General features: G+C 42.1%; 1 protein-coding gene across 2 annotated transcripts; it reads left to right on the top strand.

Annotated features, from left to right (window-relative positions):
- The first annotated feature begins 59 nt into the window (after positions 1 to 59).
- Positions 60 to 27,349, top strand: C1H21orf91 (chromosome 1 C21orf91 homolog). Of its 2 annotated transcripts, none has more exons than XM_050961377.1 (5): positions 60 to 167; positions 1,251 to 1,381; positions 16,860 to 17,393; positions 25,881 to 25,943; positions 26,443 to 27,349. In XM_050961377.1, the coding sequence occupies exons 2-5, from the start codon at positions 1,258 to 1,260 to the stop codon at positions 26,601 to 26,603; spliced, it is 882 nt and encodes a 293-aa protein (XP_050817334.1). In that variant the 5' UTR covers positions 60 to 167; positions 1,251 to 1,257; the 3' UTR covers positions 26,604 to 27,349. The 2 variants fall into 2 exon arrangements, with proteins under 2 accessions (XP_050817334.1, XP_050817322.1); XM_050961365.1 differs by lacking the exon at positions 60 to 167 and adding an exon at positions 217 to 325.

Raw genomic sequence — 27,349 nt, 5'->3', positions numbered from 1 at the left:
TGGGAAGCAACGTCACAATGTGCTGGGCGAGTCCAACTGCTGCACACGGGGAGCGTTATTCCACATTATACCTGGCCCGCGAGAGAGGAGGGCAGGGGAGGGGCTTTCTGTCCTCGAGCCCGCCCGGGGCGGGCGTGACGAGAGCCAGGTAGAGAGCTGGGACCACGGTAATCGACCCTCCCCCCCTTTCTCTATAGAGCGATGGTCTCTCCCGGAAGCGCGCGGGCGAGGCCTCGGGGAGCCAGCCCGGCCGCGCCGCTAACAATAGGGGAGCGGAGCGGGGCTGGGAGCTGCCGGCCCGAGAGACGCGGGGAGCAGCGCAGCGGTGAGGGGCTCTGCGCGGCGCGGCGCGGCGGGGCGGGGAAGAGGAAGAGGAAGAGGAAGCGGGATGGGAGGCGGCTGCCGGCGGGCGGCCTCTGTCTGTCTGTCCCGGCCGCGCTCGGCGGGCCTGGTCCCGTTCCTCTGCCGCCCCCGCGAGTCCAGCCGGGGCCCTGGGGCTCGGCTCTGGGAACCTGCTGCGCCCCGTGCCGGCCACTTCGCTGCGAGGGGGGGTCGCTCCCTGCCCGCCTCACCCGCGGGTGCTGCCCGCAGGTCCGTTTCCTGCTGCTGGAAATCTCTGTGAAGTTTCCAGGCGCTGGTTTCAGAGCTGGGGCTCGTGATCGTCTCCGTCCCGGCAGGCTCCTGGCTGCAGCATCTGCCGGGGCTGCCAGAGGAAACCTGCGTGAACTCGTTGTGCCATCAGACACCGGGGGTGGGGGGGACACCATCGCGTGTGCTGGGAAATGCTTTGTTGTTGTCTGGTGTCTGACTGGAGAGTTACGAAGGAGGACGTGATTTATGTAAATTAGTTTCATTAAAATGTTTATACAGTGGAGTTAACAGAACGCATATAGAAGCCGCTTTAGTCCTTCCAGTGTGTTCATGTTGTTTAAATTATGTGAACACATGAAATATGAAAAGGGACAGACACCCGATTGCTTATATTGCTTTTGGAAGTTACACTCTGATGCATAAAACAATAATACTGCATAAATGAGTTTGTAGCCTTTATTTTCTTCAGTGCATCTGTGTCCAGAACTCAAACCACTTTCAGGAACCACAGGGTTTTTGTAGCAAATGTGGATTCATATTGACTGAATATTGGGTTTTGTTATCTTGTCAAGAAATGCAGAATATATTTCTTCCTCATTTTGACAAAAGGGGTAGTATAATGTTCTAAAATAATGTTATCACCTCTGCCTTTCTCCTAGGGGCACTATGAATGAAGAGCAGTTTGTTAACATTGACTTGAATGATGATAATGTTTGCAGCGTGTGTAAACTGGGAACAGAAAAAGAAACACTTTCATTTTGCCACGTCTGTTTTGAGTTAAACATTGAAGGTAAGAAATCAGTACAACTTAACTCAATAGTGTACTTCATTCTAAATGTCCCAGAATACCTTGCATTGAGTTAAAGAGAAAAAGAAAGTTCTAACACAAAATTTTAAAAAGGGAAGTGACTTGGTGGCTTGAAGCCAGTGAGAAACAAACTCTTGTCTGTATCCCTTCGTTTATAAATAGTTATCAGTAAATTTGTAGATGTAATGCATAATTTTACACTATTTCTAAGTAACTGTGTTATAATTTTATGGACATACTTCCTCAAGGCTTCCACACCCTGAATATTTAACATACTTTTTTGCCATTCTAAATAACTTCTTCCTGAGTAGATAACTTCCATTATTACCCTTTGTTTTTCATGTTTCAGTTAGATTTCTTTATGTACTATAAAAATCACCTTGGCTAGGCTTTTGGATAAACAAAAATTTTAGTATACAATCATTTTTTCCGAATAATATTTTATACTTGCAGTGATAAATAGTATCTAATAACAGGAAATGCTTTTCAGAATACCGAGAGAAATTGTATAATGGATGTTTTCCTATTTATTTTGGGAAAGTATATTTGTAGAGTGGTAGCGCCTCAAGTTCCCAGTCAGAGATGGGTGGCCGCCTATGCTAAGCATGGTCTTTTCTTCTTTGATTCCTGCCCATGAGCTCAGCAGCAGTGATTGGGCTGAATTAAATCTTTCCACCACTTCCTGTCTTTTTGTGGCTTCATGGCTTTGTTCATCTTTAAACCTTTTTGTTCCTTGTCATTCACTGTGTCTATCCAGCACATCTTTGGTCTTCATCTATTTCTAGTTCCTTGTCCTCTGGTATGTATCATCATGTATGTTATCTTTTCCGAGTTCATTGCTGACAGGTGTCCAAACCATTGCAATAGTATTTGTTCAATCTCATGTGTTTGGCACTGTACAGAAGTGTACTTCAGAACGCACTCTGTGCCCCTAAGAGTTTACAAATGAACTAACCTAATTACATAATTATCAGATTGTAAAGTGTAAGCACAACACATTTCCTGATAGGTTAAAACATCAGATTTCATAGGAATAATCTAAACAACCACATTGAGGGCAGGGACAATGCCTGCAGCTTCAAGGTTCCATGTATGTGGATGTTTTTGTGGGACTGAACAGCCTTGTTTTAAAGTGTCAAGTTTTACTTTATTGTACTCTTCTGTGTATGAATTAAATTGCACCGCAAAAGAGAGTGCTGCAAATTAGAACTCTTCCATTTTGATACACCATAAATGCTTTGTAGCATCACATTGCTGACAGACTTGAACAACAAAAGTAATCCAGTCTGATTATATAATGGATAGATCTACCCATCCCAGAAGTACTTGTTTAGCAGGGGTGATCCCAGGCTATGCCTGAATTAGGAGTGCTTTACTAGTATAAGAATACCATTATACGATGCTGGCGAAGTGCTCCTGGTCTGGATGCAGCTGTACTGGCAAAGGTGCACTTAGTACCGGTACAATAAAGCAACCCCCAAAGAGTGAAACACGCTGTGCCTGTAAAAGTGCAGATTTTCCAGTAAAGCTGCTTCTACAGTGTGGGCTTTTGCTGGCACAGCGATGTTGGTCAGGGATTACAGCATGCCAAGCTGATGACCAATATAGCTATGCCGGCAGAAGTCTAGTGTAGATTTGGCCTGCATCAGCCATGGCCGACTGAAAGAGAACAAGTTCATTGGTATGCAATGTATGAAGTTAGAACAGCACGAAGGGCACACTAAGTAGTAGCATCTCGTCCTTCATCTTTCTTTTTGATATAGGTAGGAACTAATTGATTGCATTTAACATGAAGGAGGGGTGGAGGGTCACAAACTTCATAGCTTATGTAGGCCAAAAATCCCAGTGTGCCATATTCCTGGTCTCCCTTTCAGGGACTCCCTGCACCTCTCCAATCTCCTCCCCCCACCAGAGGTTCTATGAGTTCCCCATACGCCCTACGATGGCTAGTGGTTTGCTTCCCATTTCCTCCTCCCTAGATAGCAAGGGCTGTATATAATAAACGCTCATTTTCCCTCTTCCCCCATGCGATGGGCACTTTCTGCTGCCCCATACCTGGGTCCCCATTCTTCACTCAGATGAAGGACTGTGTGCACATGCCTCCATGTGCATCCATTCCTCTTCCCCCCCCCCCCTTCTTATTTCTGTCTGGGTGATAAGTCATTCATGGTATCAATGAGTTAAACTATTGGGATGCTGAGCGGAGATGAAATAGGGTATTGTTATGTTGGAAGACGTTGATGGATGCTATCAACCAAAGTTTTTTTTAATCTATAGACTAGGGATCGGCAACCTTTGGCATGCAGTGTACCAGAGTAAGCCCCCTGGTGGGCTGGGCTGGTTTGATTACCTGCCGCTTGCACAGGTAAACAAACCGGCCCAACCTGCCGGGGGCTTACCCTAGTGAGCCGCAGGCCGACAGTTGCCGATCCCTGCTATAGACAATTGTAAAGGTGATTGAAGATTTGCTTACGAGCTGGCAGCAGCTTCATGTGTTTCCCATTCGTCTTGCAGTTTATCCTAAATCAATCTTGTTCCAGTCTGCATAGAATGTTCCCTGAAATATTTGTATTAGTCAGATGCTGCATTCAAAAGTTACCACATTACAAAGAAATGCTGTTGAGTTTTTGACCGAGCTTGTAAAGGCCTTAGAGGAGTTTTTGGGAGGGTCAAGGAGCACTGTTGAAGTTGAGATCAAGGTCTCCAATGCCTTTGCTGTTCCTCAAGATTTATTGAATGCCAGAAGAGTGAAACTGGTGTGACTGCTTGCTGTCTATAATTATACACCTCTACCTCAATATAATGTTGTCCTTGGGAGCCAAAAAATCTTACCGCATTATAGATGAAACCATGTTATATTAACCTTGCTTTGACCCACTGGAATGTGCCCCCCCCAGCACTGTTTTACTGCGTTATATCCAAATTCGTGTTATATCGAGGTAGCTGTGTATATAAAAATACGCTCTGTTTCCAGTTCTAATTGTAGTTTTAATACGTACATAATACTAAAGAATGGTAGTTGTACTCCTATCTCTTAGAATCCAGAAAATATATTGGTCGGTCAGTCTGTGTCGCTTTAATGTGCTTACTCTCAGCTCATTTTGGTAAAAATTAAAATAAAACAGCTTTTACTGTCACTCATTCAGTAAAAAATGTAGTACACATCTTAATCTAGCAAGCACTTGTGTTTAATACTTCAGTAGCACTGCACCATCCGCCTTCCCTTTTTATGTGGAAAGGGCTTCCTACTGTAGCTTCATCTTTTGGTGATGAAACTGGACAGTTGCTTTGAATTAAAGGATATTGTCAGTGTACTTTAAAACCTTGGATTTTTTTCATAGTTTTTAAAATAACTGATAGACTTACAGATTTCTCTTTCTGGTTATATTTTAATGCCACCACCTACACTTTAGGATTAAAGAAAACCTGGTGCCATAATCCACCAAATACTTTTATTGGCAGTTTAGTGCTTTTGTTGCAGTGTAACTGCTGTGCATGACTTGTGAACATAAATGACTTTGATATTCAGATGCTTGCTTCTTGCTGGTAGGAGCCTTGATATAAAAATGTTTCTGCTTTTATTGTGAGATTACTGTATGCACTTGTCTCTCCATGCTTTGTTTTGAGCAGGTGAGCTTGAATCTGACACAGTAGTGGATAAATATATCTTTATAAAAACACTCATTTAATATGATTGCAACAAAATGCATTTATTTCTGGTAATTAGAGGTACTAAGATTGCTGCACAAAAGTCTTTGTTATATATAGCCTTTATTTTTAAGATTTGTTTTACAACAAGCCTAAAGAAACAGCTATTTAAAACTATTTTTTGTTTAAGGTAAGTGTGATGTGTTTAGGTTCATCTACTTATCAATCTAGAAATATTTATTTAAGTGTTGATGCCCTTATCACCATAGAATCTGAGGACTTCATAACTACTGCCTTTTGCCCTCAGTATGCCCCTATGAATTTGGGAAGTACTATACATATTTACAGAGGGGAAGCTGAACTGAGGCACAAAATAAAATAAGTGATTTTTTTTTCTGAAGCCTCACTGAAAGTCTGTGGCTGAGCCAGAAAATGAATCCTGGTATCCTGAGTCCCAGCCCAGTGCCCTGATCACTAGATCTTTTCTACCTTGAAGTGATATTAAGTTACTTTCACTACCACTTCTTAGACCATTGGCTTTCAGAACAGTCTGACATTTGGAATGTAGGCAAATAGTAGTGGTCTTCAGTTGTTCAAGACTTGGGCAGGGAACACATTGAGTAATCCACAAACTTCTATAAAACAAAATGCATCCGGAATTTTCTTACTAGTTTTACATTTGTATCATTCTGTCCTCAGTCACTACTTGCACAAGAAATCAGCAGTCATTTGTAATTGCTAATTTTCTTGCACTGAATCGTTATAAATTATGATACAGAATGTCAGAAATGTCAAGACTTTTTTTAAAATTTAGTTGCTGCTTTTTATTTGAACTGGATGGCATCAGGCACTCAGATTTAAACTTGCAAAGACTTAGTTTATTGGGTGTTTTTTCTGTGTGAGTGTTAGCTATTCAGCATGGAAAGTAAGCAAGCACTTTTACAGTTCTTCAGAAACGAAACTGATAGCTAGGAAAGAGATATTTGTTCTAACTATTGTATACAATGGTTTAACTTAATATCTGAATTTATATTTAGATAAGCAGTTTATGTATAAACTGTTCCCTCTCAATAAAACAAATAAGCCACTTGTATTTTAAAACAAACTTTCAATACATGTAACTGTGCTTAGTACCTTTGCAAGGTAATAAGCATTTCCAGTGTCCACAGTAGCCCATGTCAGCTTCCCCTCAACGCTTTCTGGAAATGAGTTTTTATTTCCCTCATATTTCACAAAGGACCCAAGCTTTCTCGCTTGACTTGGTCTACTTTAAGGTCAGAGTTCTGTCTTCCCTGGTGAGTATTTGACAGCATTTTTTCCTAAAACTGCCTGTACCAATTCCACACATCTTAAGCAAAACTAAACTTATTTGGCATGAGATTAAAACAATAAGAAAATCAGAATTATTGTAGAACATCAAATGTATGTAGATAGGCTGATTTTTTTAATTAACCATAAACCAGTTGGTTAGTATGGATGGAACATTATACTCATGCAGAGCCCTAAAACTGAAATGAGATTCCAAACAACCGTAGAAGTTCATTTGCATGGATAATGAGTGCATCCTTGGGCCTTAGTTAAGTAGAATTAAAAACGTAGTTTGTTTTCATCTAGCTCGTAGGCTGGGAACTTTCCAGTCTGTCATTAGGTTGTTTCCTGGATTGGTGCTAGGGTTTCAGTACGTTTCAACTTCTGCTTTTCTGAGGCTGTTTTTAGGAATTAAATGTTTATTAGCGTGTTTGGACATTAGCTCAGATGGCAGTACATAATCACAAGGATATCTGTACTCAAATTTTAAATGTCGTTCACAACCTTCTGTGAGTGAGCAGGCGAGTTAGTCTACGCCCCTCCCCAGTCACTGTTCTTGTTCATATTAAATGGCATTTTTGCTCATTTAAAAGAATTCCTTTGAACTACTAGGGATTTTAGCCTTTGATTGAAATATAAACGCATGCTTTGTCTAAACTGTTGGTCAATATTTGTACTGAGTTAATACCATAAGCACTAAATCACGCTCAGACCATTGACTAGGTCCTGTACAAATGCATATGAAGGCAAGGAGAGTTTTGCTATTGATTTCAATGGAACCAGAATTTCATCCATGGTCAGTCTCATGAAAAGCTTGTAGTCTAAATCAGTAGGGATCCACTTAGGTTTTGGGGTCTACCTGCTTTGAGCTCTTGGCAGGGTTGGGCCGAAATACAGAAGACACAGGAATAGACATAACATATGCAAAATATTACATTTGCAGCTTTGATTGCCCCTGTTTCTTGATACCTACCTATATAATTTATTTGAAGGGAGGAGGGTTATAAACCATCATTATTTAAAGAAAAACTTGGACTAAGTCACAGCTTAATTTTTCTATACTTGTGCTAAGGTATTGATAAATTTCAAACATTATTTCCATTTTAATATATCTCACATCATTTGTTCACCTGTCTTACACTTCGCTCAGTTTGTGTAGTCAGATTCACTTTCTAGTTCTTATGTGTTAATGTGCACTGTAAGGGAACCTTTGTATCCGAAACTCTTCTTTAGGGGAAAGAGGTGTATTTAGCTATATATAAACCATTTTTATTTTTAAAAGTTTTTTGCCAATTCTGAATTTTGTGCCTGAAGTAACTGATAGTGTCCCATGACACTTACTTCAAAATAGACATCTGATAACATTTAAAACCATGTAATGTTAGTTATGCTGAACAATGTCTGTGAAAACTATAAAAGGTGAATTCTGTTCATGTAGAGCCTCACTGGGTGTTGAATATCAACTTTTCTATGGCTTTAAAAAGAAGAAAAACACAGAGCTCAACCACACACACACAATTTAGTTGCTTTTTCACAACTACAGGAAACAGAAGATTTATGGATTGTACTGAGCTCAAAATGGATTTCCTGTTTCTAACTTATAAGGGTTAGATTACTTAAGTCATAATTCCCTGGCTATCTCAGTTCTACAGACTTTCTCCCCCCACCCTTCGCCCCCGCTTTATAACTCTGTGTTGGCTGTAGGGTAGGGAGGGAAGCTAACTGAGCTGTTTTCAGTATTACCCCTTAGCTAGCCTGGATCTTTAACTTTAGTAGAAACCCTGCATGATCTGAGTTGCTTCCCATCCATCCAGACACATCCTTTGTAAACTAGTTTGAAGACTACTTTACTACTGAGCTCTGCTTTGCCTCTCTGATGGATGCTCGTGGGAACCTTCTAATATCAGAAGCCTAAGACATCTGCATGCGCTTATTAAGAGATCAGATTTGGCAATAAAGGTCTCTTCCAGCATTTTTCCTCCAGAAGTTGGATGTGGGTTTTTGTTTTTCTTTTTTTTAAAGACAAGCAATACAAAAATAGGTGTGGTGTTCTGGTGTAATTCAAAAAAGCTTTTACTTCTTGCCAGCAAGGTAGTCCATTGTATGCTCCTATCACTTGATATGTTTTGGTGGGAGGGACAATAACTGTTCAAGATGTACTAACGTAAAATCTCGTTAATGCAGAATTATTGAATACATTTGACAAGTCTGTTTTTAAAAATAAAAAATGTCTTAAATAAAAGCTATACCATATTACATGATAAAATATAAAATCTGACAGCGTCAGATTGAAATTTGTTACTTAACCACAGGACGTGTGCAGTGAAAGTTTCCTTCATCCACTCTTGCCAGTTTTTTTCTCCTCCTACAGAAGACTACATGTAGGGGTTTATCTAAAAGAATTTTATGCACTTTACTTGTAGCTTCATCACCAGCCCAGGAAAACTAGATATTGAGTAATGGCTGGCTTTTGGCCTCAACACATTAGTTCTTGTTTAAGCTACATGGGAATAGTTACATTGATGTAGTTAAACCAATTTAACATACATTTCAAGTGTTATGTTTACACAGCACAGTGCTATATGGATTTAACTTCAGTATAAGTTGGTATCCCATGGATGTCATAGCTAGGGCTAGATCTCCCAGGGAAGGCAGAAGCAGACCAGCTGTTAAGTGACTGAAGCATCTCAACAGCTGTGAACAGAAAGGAGTGCCTAAAGCCAACTAATAGGCGAGGTAGGAAGGTTTGGGTGCTCCAGAGTACTGGATTAATGGGATGGTAACACAGGTGTCCCAGCACTGTCCCAATGTATCCAGAAGACCATGGAATGCAGTTTCCCTCCTTCCTACACTTTTGTGGATAAATAACCTCACCCCAAAATCCTGAATTAATGGAAGTTGGGGATAGCACAGGCACCAGCACTATACCCAGATAGCAGTGTCTTATACTCCCTCCCCTGGTTCTTTAGATCTTAGGCCTGGTCTACACACTAAACTGCATCAGTTTAATACTCTTGGGGGCGTTCTGCACCAAAAAATTAAAAATTCGGTGCACAATATTTTAAAATTCTGGGAGTTTTATTTGTCAATAAATGAATGCAGAGGCTCCAGGATGACGGTGGGGAGCACAGGCTGCTGGCTGCATGATGGTGTGAGATCACCCTGCAGCCTCCCACCACCCACCCGGGGACACGGACTGGGCCTGCCCCAGAAACACCCTGGAGATCTGCCCCTCTGTGCCAGGTGCACCATATGTGGGGCAGGCAGTCTCAACCATGCAGGATCCAAGTATGAAGGGGGATCCAGGTGTGAGGTGAGAAGGTTCTGTGTGGGACAGTCAGCGCAGGCAGCTCAGTGTGTGTGTGTGGGGTCTAGATAGGGGGGATCTGAATGCACATAGGCTCATTTTGGGGGGGCGGCAGGGACAGTGGGACTCTGCAGGGGGTTCCAGGTGAAGAAGTTTGGGGCTCAGCAGAGGGGTCTGGGTGTGGGGGGCTCAACAGGGGAGTCTGGATGCTGGGGGAATGGAGGTTGGTGGGGGGGATCTGAGTGCAGCTAGTTGGGGGGTCAGTGGCATGGAGGTCTGGATGTAGGGGATGAGGATGGTGCAGGGGAGGTGAGGATCATCAGTGTGGGGGTTGAAGTGCAGGGAACTCATGGGGGGTGGTCTGGGTGCAGGGGTCAGGGATCTGGAGGCAGGGTGGCTAGGTGTGGGGGGCTCCAGATGCAGGGGTTGAGTTCAGTGGGGTGGGGTTTGGGTATGGAGGGCTAGGGTGGGTTCTAGGTCTATGGGTTAAGTTTTGGGGGGATGTCTGGGTATGGGAAGCCCAGGTGCATAGGGCTTGGGCAGATGAGGGAGTAGCTCCCCACACAGGGACCCCTCTGTCCACAGCTGAAGAGCGATAGGGCAGGAAGCAGGGGAGGAACCTGAAACGATGTACCTGCACTGCTAGGGAGTGGTGCATGACTGCTCTTGCAGCTTCTCTTTGCTTCCCTGTCAGAAAGTCATTTTTCTGCGGGGGACATGAATTCTGCACTCACACAGAGGGTGCAGAATTCCCTCAGGAGTATTAAAGTTTAATTAACAAGGTGCTTTCAAACTGTCTCCATTAACACTTTAAGTGTGTGGACATCTTTAAATTGATTTGTAACTAAATTATCACTTTTAATTTACACCTGTAAATTTAATTTTTCAGTGGAGGCGAGTGCCAAACTTACTAACCTTATAGTAAACATTTTAATTAAGAAACATTGCAGTACAGACCTTCATTAACTGGATTAGTGAGCTTTATAGCATTCATGTATCTGAAAAGTGCATTTTATGACTAAAAAGTTCCTTCCTTTCCAGCTACTGATGAAATAAATTGATGTTCACAGTTGTAAAAGCAATTAGAACTGAGAAGTCCTATTAGATGCTTGCTGGGATCTGAAGGTAATGGCAGTAGCTTATTCTATTACATTAATTTAAATTGATAGAGTGGGAAGACCAAAGTGTCTTAACAGCTACCTAACAAAGTAAAATGCAACAGAAGTTAAGCAAAGCAGGCTACTGATCACTGAAACTTGGTCATGTAGGCATGTGAAATAGTCTTGGTGTTCAAAAGCACCCTGTTGTGTGTTCAGCATTTACACCTGTTGAATGGATTTAATCTTGCATCCTTTGAATTTTGGATGACTATTCCCCCCTCTAGGTGAAGTGATCAAAACACCTGCAAACATGGCTGAGAGCTCTTTTTGTTTAGATTATCACCAAGTTTAATCATCACAGGGGCTTGTGATCTGTTACTGCCTTGGTTTTAAGTTGTCAGCCATTTTTGGCTGTTTTTAAATGTACAACTTAATGAATTATACCGGTGATAGTACAGGGTTTGGCTACTAGTATTCTGTGTTAATTGCTACAGCATTCCTTCCTTCCCAGAAAACTGGAGAAAGGGCAAATAGGCAAGTGTAATACATATACATGTAAAAGCAACTACTGATGGATACCTGGCCACTAAAGCCAAGTCGTGCTGGGGACACAAGTGCAGCAGGCTAGCATGTAGGAATGTTGAGGCACAAGGACTAATATTTTAAACAGTAAAATAAAGAAACCCCGGGACAAGGTTAGCCAGGGAAACTCCGGTTAAAAAGTTGGCTAGTGAATATTGCATTATTGCAAGATAAACTTATGCTGTAATTTACCTTTACCTTGACGAGCCTTGCTTTGCTTGCTTATTTGTCCCTTTCCATAGAGTGGAGGAAGAACTAATTTAATTGCTACCTGGACCGAATACCTGTCTTCTTGATAAAACTGACTAAGCTGTTTGGTCCATGGTATTCTTCAGTTTGCAAAAAGTTTTTGATGAAATACCATAAAAGGAAAAAATAAATCTTAAGGATCTGTGTGGAATGTGTGTTTCCAAGAGTGGCATTCCAGTTGCCATATAAAGCAGATGGCCAGTGTTTTGGACTACAATATCTATTGCAAGGAGAGTACTTTTTTCTGTAGGCCTGATTCTGGATGAGTGTCTGTTGGTAGCCTGTGTTGGCTGGCAATTGTAAGTTCTGAGTTTTCAGTCGAAAATGCCAAAGAACATCAAGTCTAGACCTTAGACAGAGCTGCTGTGAAGGAAAGCACAACTTATCACTTAACTGATTAAAAAAATAGTTAGAAACTGTTGCACCAAAATCATGTAGCAAGATTGGGAGTGTGGATGTGTGAAATCTTGGAATGCAAAGCATTTATGTAGCTTAAAGGTGACCTCAAATGATTTGTGCACCTTTTTTTTTTTTCTGTTTTGTTGTATAAACACTACTTCAAATTCCAAATTTTAAAAAAAGTTTTTAACTGACATAAGAAATTTAAATTTTGTCTGTCTTTGGCTTTTTCATAGACAACATTGTGCTTGCGAAAAACAAACGGTTCTGTAATTTATTACAGAAATAAATGATCATATGGTTTAAAATTATGTGGTTTCACAACTGGCATAGTGCAGAACACATTCTGAATTCTTCTCTTTAATTTCTGCTTATATAACAATTGTCTGAAGCTTACAACTTCTATATCATACTCTGACACAGAATAGATATATTTGGTCAGTGTGATAGTTATTTTAAGTCCAGAGCAAGAAAATCAGTAATGCATAAGATTGTATTTGTTGGAATAGTAAAGTTATCAGCCTGGAAGGTTGTTGCAATAGCCTGACTGAATTGACTATATAAAATGATGGGACTAGGGTCATTCTCATGCTTGTGTGCACTCTCTGGCCTGATATTGAAGCTGTTCCAGAGGGTAAATACTTTGGCTGGCGGGGAGGGGGGGGGGGAAGCAAGCATGAGACTCTGTAGCCTAGTGACTTGAACACTCACTTGGAAAGCAGGAGACCCAGGAACCAGTTCCCCTGCTCCAGTGAATTTTTTAATGGTATATCTACAGTGGAACCGCTTCAGCAGGGGAGACTGAAGGAGACCCGCCTCAGACTGTCCCATAGCCCAGTAACAAGGGCACTGACCTGAGAGATGGCAGAGCCCTGTTCAAATCCCTTCTCTCCCTCAGGCAGAGGCGAGTTTTGAACCAGGTGTCTCACGTTCCAGGCAAATAACTTTTACCACATTGGTTAGGTTAGTGTGTGAGAGAAGTTATCCTTCTTTACTCTAGCTTCTTACAAAAACAACTTAATGCTAAAGCAGGGTTTGCAGCTGAGAATTAGAAGCGGATAGAGGCACTTCCCTGCAGCCTGGACATAGGCACCTCTCTCTGAGACAGGCCAAGGGCTTAGTGCACACACTTAACTTGGGATTTCCTATTGAGTAATTTAAGTGGGGAACCACCTAGTATGCTGACTTTTATGAATCCCATTCTAATGCACCTGTCTGTCCCCCTTCATTGTATATGTAGCATAGTTGACAAACTCAGGCTTTGTGAATCCCAGACCCCTGAAAGTTAGGCGTAGTGACCATGCCTAAACTACTTGATGAATAGGGTGCTACCAAGTTCACAGTCCATTTTGATCAAAAAGTCATAGGATTTTAAAAATCATAAATTTCAGGATTTTGGCTATTTAAATCTGAAACTTCATGGTGGTGTAATTGTAGGGGTCCTGACAGAAAAAGGAGTTGTTGAAGGGTTGCAAGATTATTGTAGCAGGGTTGTAGTACTGCTGGCGGTGCTGCCTTCAGAGCTGGGTGGCTGCGGAGCAGCGGCTGCTGGCCAGGAGCCCAGCTCTAAGGCAGAGTGGTTGCCAGCAGCAGTGCAGAAGTAAGTGTGGCAATACCATACCATACCATGCCATCCTTACTTCTGCTCTCCTGCTGGCAGGGTGCTGCCTTCAGAGCTGGGCACCCGGGCAACAGTTGCCGCTCTCCAGCTGCACAGCTCTGAAGGCAGCACAGAAGTAAAGGTGGCAATACTGCAACCCTCCTAAAATAACCTTGCAATCCCCCAGCAACCCATCTTTGGGTCAGGACACTCAGTTTGAGAAATGCTGGCTTCCCTCATGAAATCTGTATAGTACTCCTCTACTTCAATATAATGCTGTCCTCGGGGAGCCAAAAAATCTTACTGTATTATAGGTGAAACCGTGTTATATTGAACGGATTTGTTCTGCTGGAGCTCACCACCCCGCCCACCTGGAGCACTGCTTTACTTCATTGTATCCAAATTTGTGTGATTTCAGGTGGCATTATAACTGGGTAGAGGTGTATATGGTAAAAGTTCACAAAAGACCAGATCTCATGGTCTGTGACACATTTCTCTTAGCGCGACATCCCCCCCCTTATAAATTAAAAAGCACATGAGTTTTTTTTTTATTTAACACCATTATAAATGCTGGAGGCAAAGTGGGGTTTGGGGAGGAGGTTGACAGCTCGTGACTCCCTATGTAATAACTTTGCGATCCCCTGTGGGTCCTGACCCCCAGTTTGATAACCCCTGAGGTACAGCATGGTCTCTACACCCCCCACCCCATATCTCTCTCTCTGTCTTTTGGGAAAGAAAACAGCATATGCCCTGGCTTTTTCTGAGTGAAGGATTCTGTCCCTATTTGCAGCAGATGTTTGACTGTTCTCATGTTAGCTCTCTTGTGAGGATTTCTGGAGGTCATGGACATAAGTTTGTCACTTAAATATTTGAGTAGTTTTAAGGAATAGCTTTTTCTGGACAGTGTCCAAATCCATTTGTGCAACCTAGTCTGTGGCCATCTGTGAGCAAATTGATGGAGTCTGCTGCCTAATCTGGAATCTTTTGTGTGAGATGGAGGCCTTGGCTACACTGGCGCTTTACAGCATTGCAGCTTTCTCACTCGGGTGTGAAAAAACACCCCCCTGAGCGCAGCAAGTTACAGCGCTGTAAAGCACCAGTGTAAAGAGTGCCGCAGCGCTGGGAGCGTGGCTCCCAGCGCTGTAAGCTAATCCCCACGGGGAGGTGGAGTACCTGCAGCGTGGGAGAGCTTTCTCCCAGCGCTGGCGCAGCGACCACACTCGCACTTCAAAGCGCTGCCGCGGGAGCGCTTTGGAGTTTCGAGTGTAGCCAAGCCCTCAGTCACACTAACTACTTTGCAGGACTGATGTCCTTGCTCAAAAATCCTATAGTTAGTCTGTGTCTGGTAGACTTTTTTCAGCCTTCGTGCGGACTACATGATGTTTCGTTTTTTAAAGTATTATCTAAATAGATTTGGGACATCAAGCTGTGGGTTTAAAATTCCTTTCATCCGTCCTCCCCATCCCCCGAACAATCGTAGTTAAGAAACTAACTTTGTGGGGAAGGCGACAAGAAATTCATTCTCTATCGACTAATGACTTCCTTATTTTGCAAGGGAGGAAACAAATGAGTATATTGTAAGTATTGGCATAACTCTTTAAACTGATCATTCCATATTACAGTCACCATGGTACTAGGCAAAAACTTAATCACTTAGAGACATTGTATACTGAAACTTGCATTTATTCTGAACTTAATGATAACACATTTTCTGTCTTCCCTCCCCATTTTTTTACACAAGACCTTCAGGGCATCCTTAGTTACTGCTACTTTGGACGTTTTTTGTCCAGCCAACAAAAAGAACATTAGTAGCTTCTTTTCTGTGTAGCACTGTTGGCCAAAGAGAGAGTCTTAAAATATAGTTACTTGTATAATACTTTCCCTTAAAGATATGAGAGATTTGAAGTTTTTATAAGCATAAAATAACATCAGCATTTCATGCTGAAAAGGGGCAGGGGAGGGGGGCTGTATTGAAAAAATCAATCTCTCAAAAAAACATGGTGGCTTTTAAGCAGTGTATTCACTGTAACTTTGACTTACAGATCTTTTTATTACCCGATGGCTTACAGATCTAATGACTTGCAGGAAAGGCTTGTTGCCTCTTGAGTTAAGCAGATTTGCTATATTTAGGTTATATTGGAAAGTCCTGAAAAGAAAAATGGTTTGCCTTTCTCTGGTTTACACTAGAAGACTATAGAGTAGCTAAACCAGAGCTCAGGGAAAAAAAAACTGTTCTGCCACATACTAGCCAGTAGTAAATATGAAACATGGAGGGTGGAAAGATGTCAGTGAAGAGTTGAGGCAGTATCTTGGTGAGAAGCCCAACCTGTAGCTGCTGGGTAGGGATCTGTCCTTGGACCTTACTTGGAAGGTCAGTCTTTCCTGTATCTGGCTAGTAGTGTCTTTTTAACCTATGTAGCTCCTGGAAGGTGAGAAATTTTGTTTCTCCTCCAGCAGAGCCTTCTGGCTGCTGAAAAGAAAAAAGGGAGAGAAGATCTCCATTGCTCATTTTTCTCCCTAGCTTTCTGTTCTTTTGGTTCCTCTCTCCTCATAAACGGTTTCAGCAGGACATGCTTTCTTAAGCCACAGTATGAAACTGACACTCTTAAGTTTCACTGCTGTCCCGAAAGTTCAAAATCAGAAATAAAACTAACCTGAGTCTTGTTAATTTAATTCTGCTGCAGCTTGGGAATCTCTAACTGGCAATAAAGGGACTAAGGGTGAAACCAGTGCATTGTTGTGCACTAGCTTCACGCTTAGAAGGTTATCTCTGAAACTGTAAGGGCTAGAAACTTAGTTTTGAGTAAAAGCTTGGATTTTTACTCAAGAAGTTGATGTAGAGCACTCAGCCTTTCCACTCACCAAAGATGAATAGGTAATAAGCTTTCTCAAGCCTTGTGGTAAAAACTATTTAAAGAAGAGTTTTGTGTAGCTCAAAAACATATCTCTTTCACCAACAGACGCTCATCCAATAACAGATATTACATCACTCACCTTCTCTCCAAAACAAAAACAGTAAGTCTAATAGTCTGATACTTAAGTGTTTGATGCAGCATATACTTGTGGCCTTTTTGTGCTCATTGAAGCCTCAGTTGTCTTCAGATCCACTTACATGGAAAACTGCCAACACATTTTGTATGAGAGTCCTGGAAACAATATATAGAACCACAAATTTAACTTCTAAAATGTAAGCATTTGCTTTCTAAGTATTAACGGTATTATGGAATAACACAGTTTACATTGTCAATGTCATTTCTGTCTTTGTAGGGGTACCAAAGTCCAGTCTTCTACACACAAGATCATTAAGGGGGCACAGAGACTGCTTTGAAAAATTCCATTTAATAGCAAATCAGGACTGCCCGCGGTCAAAACTCTCCAAAAGTACCTATGCAGAAGTAAAAAGTATCCTGAGCAAAAAAATTAACAGGATTATACAGTATGCACAAAACAAAGATTTGGATTCTGATTCAGACAGCACAAAAACTTCTCAACACCAGCTTTTTAACTTCAGACATCAGACAGACAGAAAACTGCTTCCACAATTTGACTCCCAAGTACCCAGGTACTCTGCAAAATGGATAGATGGAAGTTCTGGGAGTATCTCAAAGTGTTCGGAAAGTATTTTGGAACAAAAAGAATCTACTGATTTCAGACTTGATATGTTGCAAGAAACAGGAGCTACATTCTGTTGCAAGAGTGTTTTATGGTCTAGTTGCAACCAAGCACCGAAGACAGAAAAAGCTAAAAGTGATTCAGATGCCAATGTCCAAAGACAACATCCCCGATACAGCAGGGACGAATGTAAGTAGAGGGGGAATTAGGTGGGTACACTTCTTCTTCTCACTATGGTCTGTATATTCTGTAAAACCATCTGTAGTCTCTTAACAGTTACGTTCTCCCGCATACCAGCTATAAGTGTCTAACCTACTGAAACAGTTATTTTATGTCTATAAAAACTAGCTTTCAGGAATCTACACAACCAAGTGAATCTTTGTGATGTGTTCATTTTATATTTCCATGCTAGTCTTAACCCAGCCATCACATATCATGTGTCTCCTAAACTTATATGAGGAGAGTTCTTCGCTTATTCTTCATGTTTCAGACATGACAATGACACACAATCCTGCCAGTGGAGGTTATTAGCAGATTTCTGACAGTGACTTTTTCTCATTATTGTTCCTAAAATATGTAATTCAGAGACCAAACTGCCTTGAATGGTAGAATGAATTTGTGGAAACTAGTGAAATCTTTGCATAGAAATCAAAATAATGTGCAAAGTAAAATAGTTGAGATTACACTCTAAGTATCCCAAAGTACTTAATTATATACTGGTAACGATTATAGGTTGTCATGTATTATAGGTTGTATAATTCCCCACTCTGAACCTTAGCGTCCAAAAGATGGGGAACCAGCATGAATTCCTCTAAGCTCAATTATCAGCTTAGAACCTGTAGCGCTGCCACCAACCAGGAATTCCAGTGCCTGGTACACTCTGGTCCCCCCAAAACCTTGCCCGGGGACCCCCAAGACCCAGTCCCTCTGGATCTTAACACAAGGAAAGTAAACCCTTCCCCTCACCGTTGCCTCTCCCAGGCTTCCCCTCCCTGGGTTACCCTGGAAGATCACTGTGATTCAAACGCCTTGAATCTTAAAACAGAGAGGAAAATCCACCTTCCCCCCTCCTTCTCTCTTCCCCTCCCAGATTCTCCCTGAGAGAGACAGTGATCCTAATACTGAGAGAAATTAGCCTCTCTCTTTCCCTTCCCTCCTTTCTCCCCACCAATTCCCTGGTGGATCCAGACCCAGTCCCCTAGGGTCTCACCAGAATAAAAAAACAATCAGGTTCTTAAACAAGACAAGCTTTTAATTAAAGAGGGAAAAACAGTAAAAATTATCTTTGTAAATTTAAAATGGAATAGGTACAGGGTCTTTCAGCTATAGACACTGGGAATACCCTCCCAGCCTAAGTATTCAAGTACAAATTAAAATCCTTTCAGCAAAATATAAATTTGAACTCCTTCCAACCAAATATACACTTGCAAATAAAACAAACATAAGCCTAACTCGCTTTATCTACCTAGTACTCACTATTCTGAACTTATAAGAGCCTGTATCGGAGAGATTGGAGAGAAACCTGGTTGCACGTCTGGTCCCTCTGAGCCCCCAGAGTGAACAACAACCAAAATCTAACAGCACACATACAAATTTCCCTCCCTCAAGATTTGAAAGTATCCTGTCCCCTGATTGGTCCTCTGGTCAGGTGACAGCCTGGCTCACTGATCCTTTTTAATCCTTTACAGGCAAAAGAGATATGAAGTACTTCTAGTCCATTAACTCCTAACTATCCGTTTATGACATAGGTATATACAGAAGCCCTTATGCACTAAAGCTTTCAAACACCCTTGGACTTGGTCTTATTCAAAGGCATATTGACTAGGAGAGTGAAGCTAACTTCCAGCATAAGATCTATAACTCTCATATGCATGGGAAGTAATCTGGTAAATTCACACAAGCACTCTATTATATAGCAGTTTTTCTCATGCTGAGGTCGCCTGCTGCAGGCCAATGGGGGCTGCTGGAAGCGGCAGCCAGCAAGTCTCTCGGCCTGCACCACTTCCAGCAGCCCCCGTTGGCCTGGAGCAGTGAACTATGGCCAGTGGGAGCTGCTGTCGGCCGGACCTGCAGACAGGGCAGGTAAACTGGCCCTGCCCACCAGGGGCTTTCCCTACACATGCGGCGACCCCAGTTTGAGAAACACTGCTATATAGTATAACACTACACTATGGCCAGTTTATTGGGGAGGGAAGGTACTTTATTTAAAAGGAGTCTCTGACTAGAGCCTTTTAATCAACTGCAGTATAATTCTTGTCATTCTTGTAGTATAGAGAAATGCTAATTTGTGCTTCTGATTGATCTAGTCAAATCAGAAGTGAACAGCAAGAACTCTGTGGCTGTAGTATTCTGGTTGAGTGATACATACATACACAGTGTGACCACACAGTATAATATGAATGCCTCAGGTGTTCTCTCTTGATGGTGCTCCGTATACTATGCAATATCAGCAGATGATATAATTCAGGTGCCTAAATAAGGTGGTTAATGTTGGCATATTGCTCAATATCACTTCAGGTTTGTGTAACTATATAGAAATCTTCCATTGCATTGATGTGGAAGAAACCTGAGCATTCTCACTTTCTAGCAGAAGAGAACTTTTTTAATGGCTGCTTATAGGACAGGGAGAGAAATGCTGAGTCCAGAGTGGTCAGGTGAAAGCTTTGTGCAGCTTTAAGTTAATGCTTATAGCTAGGGCACTGTGTTTATCACAGAGGTCATGGTAGTAATGGACTCTGACTTCTGCAGTGGCCAGTGTGGATGACCCCACTCCTTTCCAGAGGGTGTTGTGAAGGCCAATACTATAACAGGGTTCAAAAGGGAGCTAGATAGATTCATGGAAGATAGGTCCATCGATGGCTATTAGCCGGGATGGGCAGGAATAGTGTCCCTAGCCTCTGTTTGCCAGACACTGGGATTGGGTGACACGGCATGGATCACCTTGATGATAACCTGTCTGTTCATTCCCTTTGGGGCACCTGCTATTGGCCACTGTCAGGACAAGATACTGGGCTTGATGGACCTTTGGTCTAACCCAGTATGGACGTTCTTATGACTAAATAAGTCATGGATAGGTCACCAGCCATGAATTTTTGTTTATTGCCTGTGACCTGTCCATGTCTTTTACTAAAAATATCTATGACTAAATTGTAGCCTTACTTATGGTGAATGTAGGTCATTGCTACCATCACATTGCTACTTGTCACTGCTAATTGTCCTTTCCACATCCATTTAAACAATCTGAAGTGTCTGAAAGTATGCTTGGGAATGAACTGAAGAAAATGCCCTTTGAAAAATGGAATTTTGCTTCCTAAAAATGAGTCTTATTTTTCACTTGCTCTATGATCTAATTAGGATTGATTTTTCCCGTGTCACTTGAATTCCAAAATTAAGATGTATGGAGAATTGTTCCTGTCTATGCTGGCATAGGTGACTAAACTGACCCTGAAGGCATTTCAAGCACAGGAAAACAAAAAGAGGGAAGGGATAGTTCAGAGGCCCCTAATGCATGGAAGGCTGGATATAGATCCCTCTGGTATCTATTGATGCTGCTGCTTCAGCCTAAGTAGAGCATATTTGCAGGGGATTCACTGGGAAGCAGTACAGGGTATGACTTCCACAGTCAGAGTACTGCTTCCATTGAGAACAAGGAGCAGTATTTAGTCCTTGAGATAATTTGGAGGTTCTGTCTTTACTACTTCTGAATTGCAGATTTTATGAAATTGCAGCATGAGATTAATGTCATGGTAAAAGTGTGTGCATACCTGTCTCCACCATGAGTTAACATGAGGGGAAGCTGTTGCAGGGTGAACAAGGGGATGGATCTTGCTTGCCTGATGCAACACAGTTGATTACCCTTCCTGTCCCTTCCCCCAGTGGAAGAGTGAGCTAGAGAGGGACTTTGCACATGGGACATTTGGTGTTTTCTGAGTGATCTGTATTCCTTGCTTTCTCTCTTCAGGAAAGAGCAGTGATGCTAGAATCGGTGCAAGTCTGTCTACTAGTATGTGTTAAGCACTCATAATCACCACATTGCCCCTGAGAGAGTTGAACTGTAAACCAGAAACTTCACACCTTTTGCGTGGGTTGTGGGATGGGGCATATCTAAACAACAGAATCTGAAGGGTACTATGCCCAGAGGGACTAGGCAGCTGGATAGCAGGTTCCAACACTCAAAGTGGGTACCAAGTTAATCTGTGTCCTGAGAGGTTGCCTCCAGACCCTGAGATTGGGGCAGTGATTGGATTCTGTTCCAGCTTTGGGAGCTGGAAACACCGCCAGGTTCCAGAGTGTCAGAAGTTTGGATTGCCCGCTAGGACTGCTGGAAGGGGATGCTCGCTAGGATCTGATATACTAACTACCCTTTTGAGGACTAATGAAATAGTGGGGAAGGTTTTTGGCTCTTGGGAAGGTGTGGTGAAAGAAGAGATTAGCTAAGTGTGTGGAAGAGAACTGAAGAAACAAAGGGAGAGGACAGAGGTAGAATTCAAAATGGAAGGAGTGGACACAGATATGTGTCTTCATATCAAGGTCTGGCTGTAAGGGGAGATGGTATCTGTTTCTTTGGGCTACTGCTCTCCAAGAAATCCAAACAAAACCTTCCCCTTAAAACTAAAAGTATTCTTCACAGTATTAAATGTGAATAAATTAAGCACCATGCTCATGAAGTTCTGAATTTCAGACATGGGTTCCAGTATATAATCCTAACTGTTGCAGTGTGTCATATTGCTGATATCTAATGAAGCAACAAATCTCAAAGCAGGCAATAATCTATTTGACCCAACTGTGTTTTGGAATCCTGATTCACTTAATACCAAATTGACAATTTACAGCAAATAAGGAATTATGTAAAGCATGACCTGGCCTGTGGGTTAGTCTGGCTGAAGTTAGTCATCTTGAGACTTACATGTCTGACCTCCTCCTGCTGAAACAAAACCAAAGGTACGAAGCAGTTCTTGTGTTAAAAATAGTTTACTTCCTGATGGCTCTGTATAGCAGGAGGCTTAAAAGGGCTTTAAACTGTAAGAAAATTAATACTAAAATCTAATTTTCCATTTGCAACAAAATTTCCATACTCACAATTTACTGTTGGTTTGTAAGTCACCAGTTGTTTTGAGGTTGCATGTTGATTGTGTCACTTTAGTAGATACTAATGTAATTAAATCTAAACATTTTGTTAAAAAAATAAATGCCGTCTGTCAAAATTGAAGTATGCTGGTCTCAGAGGGTCACCTGCCCTCTAGTAGCAATATAGCTATGTCTGTCAGCACTCCTACTACAGATTTCTTTTTTGTGGATTTATAAATACAGGTTGCTTGGCCTGTTGGTATGTTTGTTTTCACTGTTATTTCAGATATGGATTACATAAGAATACTGTCACTCTCAACTAACTTTTCTCGTAGTTTTTTCTGCAGTAGGATATGTTTGTTATGGACATTATTGGGCTATTGCAGACGGGGCTCGAAAATGTTAACAAAACTTACCAGCCATTGGACTCCAGCTGCTAGCATAGAGGGTAGAGACAAAAATGGGGAGGTGGGAGGGGTTGTTGAAATACCACTAGCAAGGTCCATGTGAGAAGCCTGTCACCAGCTACTGGGAAGGAGTTAGATTTCTACAACATTGCTGTACCTGGAGTCTGTTTAGGGAATCTCTTGTCTGCTTCTGGCTAGTAGCTTTCTTAAAATTTATTCCTGGGGAAATTCTGTGCCTAAAAATTCTGTGCACACTGTTTTAAAATTCTGAATATTTTATTTGTCAAAATAACACAATATAATAATAATCAATTTCAGTTATTTTGGTCATTCATTTCAAAATACCTGTCAGCAAGTATGTCAGTAACAATACAGAAGACCAAAAAGATTCAAGAAATTTTTTGACAGATAGATTTCTTACTGGGCATATTACTGAAGGTTGTTAATTCATTTAAACTACAATACAGAAACATACTTCCCACAGTGCAAAGACTTGAGGGAGTCAGGGGCAACAGAGGAGCGGAAAGAGAGGGAAGTAATTGCTGGGAAGGAGCCAGAGAGTGAAGTGGAGGAGTGGGGGTTGGGTGTGGATGGGAGAAGTATAGAACAGGGGTTTTTGCAGGGGGTGGGGAGGAGGATTTAGGGAGCCTTCCACATGCAGACCTATTTGACCCCCTAACCTCTTCCATTCAGTCAGGCATATCTGACCCTGTCCCTATTTGTCCCTGCGCACACACACCCCCGTTCAGCTTCTGGCTCAATGTCACCCCATTACCTCCATGACTCCCTCCCACCATTAGCTCTTCTAAACCCCAGTCTGTGTGCCACACACAGACCAGCAACCCTGTGTGCCCTGCTCTGTCCCCTCTATATCCTGTGCCTCCTCACTTGGCCTCATGGGCAGGGCAGTGTGAAGAAGACATTAACTAAAAATGAGGCAAGAAAAAAATCTTTTTATGATGCATAACAGTCATCTTCTCAGGCAAATTAAATTCAGCCGAGGTTGATTTTAACTTTGACTTGACTTCAAACAAGTGCAAGAATTTTTTTAAATTTTTTTTAATCTTTTAAATGGGTATATTCTGTAGTGATAAGTCTGCAGTAAACAACTCTGGGCTTGTCTACATCACAAAGTTGCAGCGCTGGTGAGGGGGTTACAGCGCTGCAACTTAGGAGGTGTACACATCTGCAGGGCATCACCAGCGCTGCAACTTCCTGTTTGCAGCGCTGGCCGTACTCCCGTTTTGTCTCGGGTGTAGAGCATCCAGCGCTGGTGATCCAGCGCTGGTAATCAAGTGTAGACACTTACCAGCGCTTTTCTTGACCTCCGTGGAATAAGCAGGTATCCCAGCATACCTGAGGAAGCCTCTGGTAATCAAGCAGGTCTCCTTCCCCGGTTTGCTTTCGCGTTCCCCGAACCCCCGAGCAAGCAGGTCTCCTTCCCTGCGGTTTGCTCTCGCGTTCCCCGAACCCCCGTGCAAGCAGGTCTCCTTCCCTGCGGTTTGCAGGGGGGTTCGGGGAACGCGAGAGCAAACCGCGGCGAAGCTGGTCTCCTTCCCTCCGGTTTGCTCTCGCGTTCCCCGAGCCCCCCGAGCAAGCAGGTCTCCTTCCCTGCGGTTTGCAGGGGGGTTCGGGGAACGCGAGAGCAAACCGCGGCGAAGCTGGTCTCCTTCCCTCCGGTTTGCTCTCGCGTTCCCCGAACCCCCAAGCAAGCAGGTCTCCTTCCCTGCGGTTTGCAGGGGGGTTCGGGGAACGCGAGAGCAAACCGCGGCGAAGCTGGTCTCCTTCCCCGGTTTGCTCTCGCGTTCCCCGAATCCCCGTGCAAGCAGGTCTCCTTCCCTGCGGTTTGCAGGGGGGTTCGGGGAACGTGAGAGCAAACCGCGGCGAAGCTGGTCTCCTTCCCCGGTTTGCTCTCGCGTTCCCCGAACCCCCGAGCAAGCAGGTCTCCTTCCCTGCGGTTTGCAGGGGGGGTTCGGGGAACGTGAGAGCAAACCGCGGCGAAGCTGGTCTCCTTCCCCGGTTTGCTCTCGCGTTCCCCGAACCCCCCTTGAAGCCGCCCAACAGCGCTGCAGTGTGGCCACATCTAACACCACTTGCAGCGCTGGTTGCTGTAAGTGTGGCCACTCTGCAGCGCTGGCCCTATACAGCTGTACTAATACAGCTGTAACAACCAGCGCTGCAAAATTGTAGATGTAGACATACCCTCTGGTGCTGCTGCTATACAGCACCCTATGGGCATCTGTGCTAATGACAAGGTTTGTCACTTTCACTCTGCTGCCTCTGAAATCTGAGCACCAGCAGCAGCAGCCCCTACCCAGCCTGCTCTGCACTTGTGACAACATAAAACACTTTCTTGTGAGGTTTTTTTTTTCCTTTTTCTTTTCAGACAGATACTAAGATTTGGCCTCGCTCTCCTTCTATTGACTTCAGTTGAAGCAGAGTTTGGCACCACTGAGCACTTTTGAAAACCCTTCCCTTTATTTGTAATGCCCTCTCCCTGAGGACAGTCAAGCTGCATAGGGAAGAAGCATGGTACTGGTAGTTGAAAAGCAAGATGGGTAGATAATAGAAAAGAGCCTTCTGGCACTTCAGAGGACTCTAAGGTGGTACAGGGTTTGTCTTAGGTGCTTGTGAGAAAGAAATACATGACATTGTTCTGAGTTCCTGAAGGGTTGAAAAAATGTTGCCATTGAGCTGTTTGTCATCATAGGCCAGCATGGCTCTTGACAGATGCTTTCTACCTTGAAGGTATCATGGCTAGAGGCAGTTTCTGCAGGGTCACAAACTTCATAGCACTTCCTATTCACGTTCACCATCTAATTGTGGAGGTCCCTAAAAAAATGAAAATTCTGTTTTTCTAAGTGTGTGTGTGGGGGGGGGGGAGGGGGAGTGTAAATGTGATCATGTAGTTAAAAACTGCATATCCACTCTTGCAGCTTTAATTCTGGCACTTCATAACATTGAATGTTTGACTCTTCAACTTCTAGCATTGAACTAAGTGGTTTTGTATGAAATAGATATTTGTCTTAATAGTGCAGTTATCATGCTAGAAAAATCTCAAACATGACAAATTGCTGCTAATCAACATTAACACAGCTATTAACATTAAAGGGTACAAATAAAAAACCTTGAGGATTGGGAAAGTTCATAGATCCTTTTTTGTTATCCCTGGTTTTGGTGATGGATTTTGTTTATGTTGCAGTGAATATGATGACTTCTGAAGAGGTAGAGCAACTGAATGAAAAACTCCTCAAGCAAATCCAGGGTGAGAGAGCATTTTTAAATACTTATTGATTTTTTTTTTATAGTGCACAAAATGTCATTTGAAATCTACATAAGCTTGAATTCCAGAGCAGAGAAAGGAAAGACACTTCTACATTTTATAATGCACTTACCCCTTGATAAAAGGTTGCAGCACATCTTCTAGGAGCTGTTTCATTTGCTCGTAAGGTATTTGTGCAAAGAGTTTTAACTATTTTAAAGTAACAAGCTCATCTAGCTTAACTTTAAATAAAATTACAAATACATTAAATGGAGTTATTTAACAAATGCAAGTGTTTAGATGTTAACATCTACTGGGATGTTGTGTACCAAGGAGTATTGTAGCTAAAAGTACTTGAATGTTTTCCCAGTTCACATGCTCTCCATTGTGCACCTGTAAAATATCACACTGTATATTCCAAAACCAAGTTTAATACTACATTTTCAGGTAATGACATTTAAATCTAACTGCCCCTTAAATTAAGCTGTTAACCTTCTTACAGATGTTTTTGAAGAGCTGACTCGGGAAGTGCAAGAAAAGGATTCTTTGGCCTCAGAACTCAACGTCCGCCACATTGCTATTGAGCAGCTGCTTAAGAACTGTTCCAAATTACCATGTCTACAGGTGGGAAGAGCAGGAATGAAATCAAATGTCCCCATGTAAATGGAATGAGGATCTTACAAGTATTAACTTTCCTTAACAGTTCCATTAAATAAAGCTGCACAGACTTCTAGGAGCTTTTGGGGAAGTGATGATAAACAAATTTTTTCTTCAAACTTAAATAAAATTTGTATGCAACAGCTTTTGGATGCTAACAAATGCAAGTGTTTAGATGTTAAAATCTACTGCTTTTGTTCACTCTGGACATAGTTTTTCATGCACAATTGGCAGTGTCCCCTGAAGCAGGTGTCATGTCTTACTGATACAGAAATATTTGTTCAATAACAGAATGACCAAGAGAGCTTTACAAGGATAGCAGTATTCATGAAATTCCTTATTTATTATGAGCAATATTTTATTATTGAAATTTTATACTGAACAAAAGTTACTATTTTAGGTACTTTTTCAAATCTCTTTATAAAATGTTTGAATGATTCTGTGTAACATTTATGCCTTGTGTATGGTACTTTCATGATGCAGATGTTTAAAAAAAACCCTGTTTTCTAAAGACAGATTTATTTCCCATTAAACAAATTGTGATGGTGTATCACTTTATAATTCAAGAAGGTGATTTCATCAGGCATGGATTGTATCTTCTGGTAGAATAAACTTAAGCACAGCACCTCTTTTTTGAAATTCCATATTATGGTTTTAGTGTATGGAGTTGATTTTTGTATATGTGAAATATTTTTCAATGCTTAATAAAAGTATATGGCTTCAAAGAAACTGAATAAACCTGAAATACCTCA

The sequence above is a fragment of the Gopherus flavomarginatus genome, chromosome 1 (genome assembly GCF_025201925.1).
Source record: "Gopherus flavomarginatus isolate rGopFla2 chromosome 1, rGopFla2.mat.asm, whole genome shotgun sequence".
Classification (NCBI taxonomy): Eukaryota; Metazoa; Chordata; order Testudines; family Testudinidae; genus Gopherus; species Gopherus flavomarginatus.
The sequence above is the reverse complement of the archived record's forward strand: the minus strand, read 5'-3'. Positions and strand labels throughout refer to the sequence as shown.

Bases quoted from the DNA above. Each gene is read 5' to 3' on its own strand.
- C1H21orf91 (XM_050961377.1), top strand. From the start codon at position 1,258: ATGAATGAAGAGCAGTTTGTTAACATTGACTTGAATGATGATAATGTT. The intron at 1,382-16,859 runs GTAAGAAATCAG...CTGTCTTTGTAG, and splicing joins TTTTGAGTTAAACATTGAAG to GGGTACCAAAGTCCAGTCTT. The intron at 25,944-26,442 runs GTGAGAGAGCAT...ACCTTCTTACAG, and splicing joins ACTCCTCAAGCAAATCCAGG to ATGTTTTTGAAGAGCTGACT.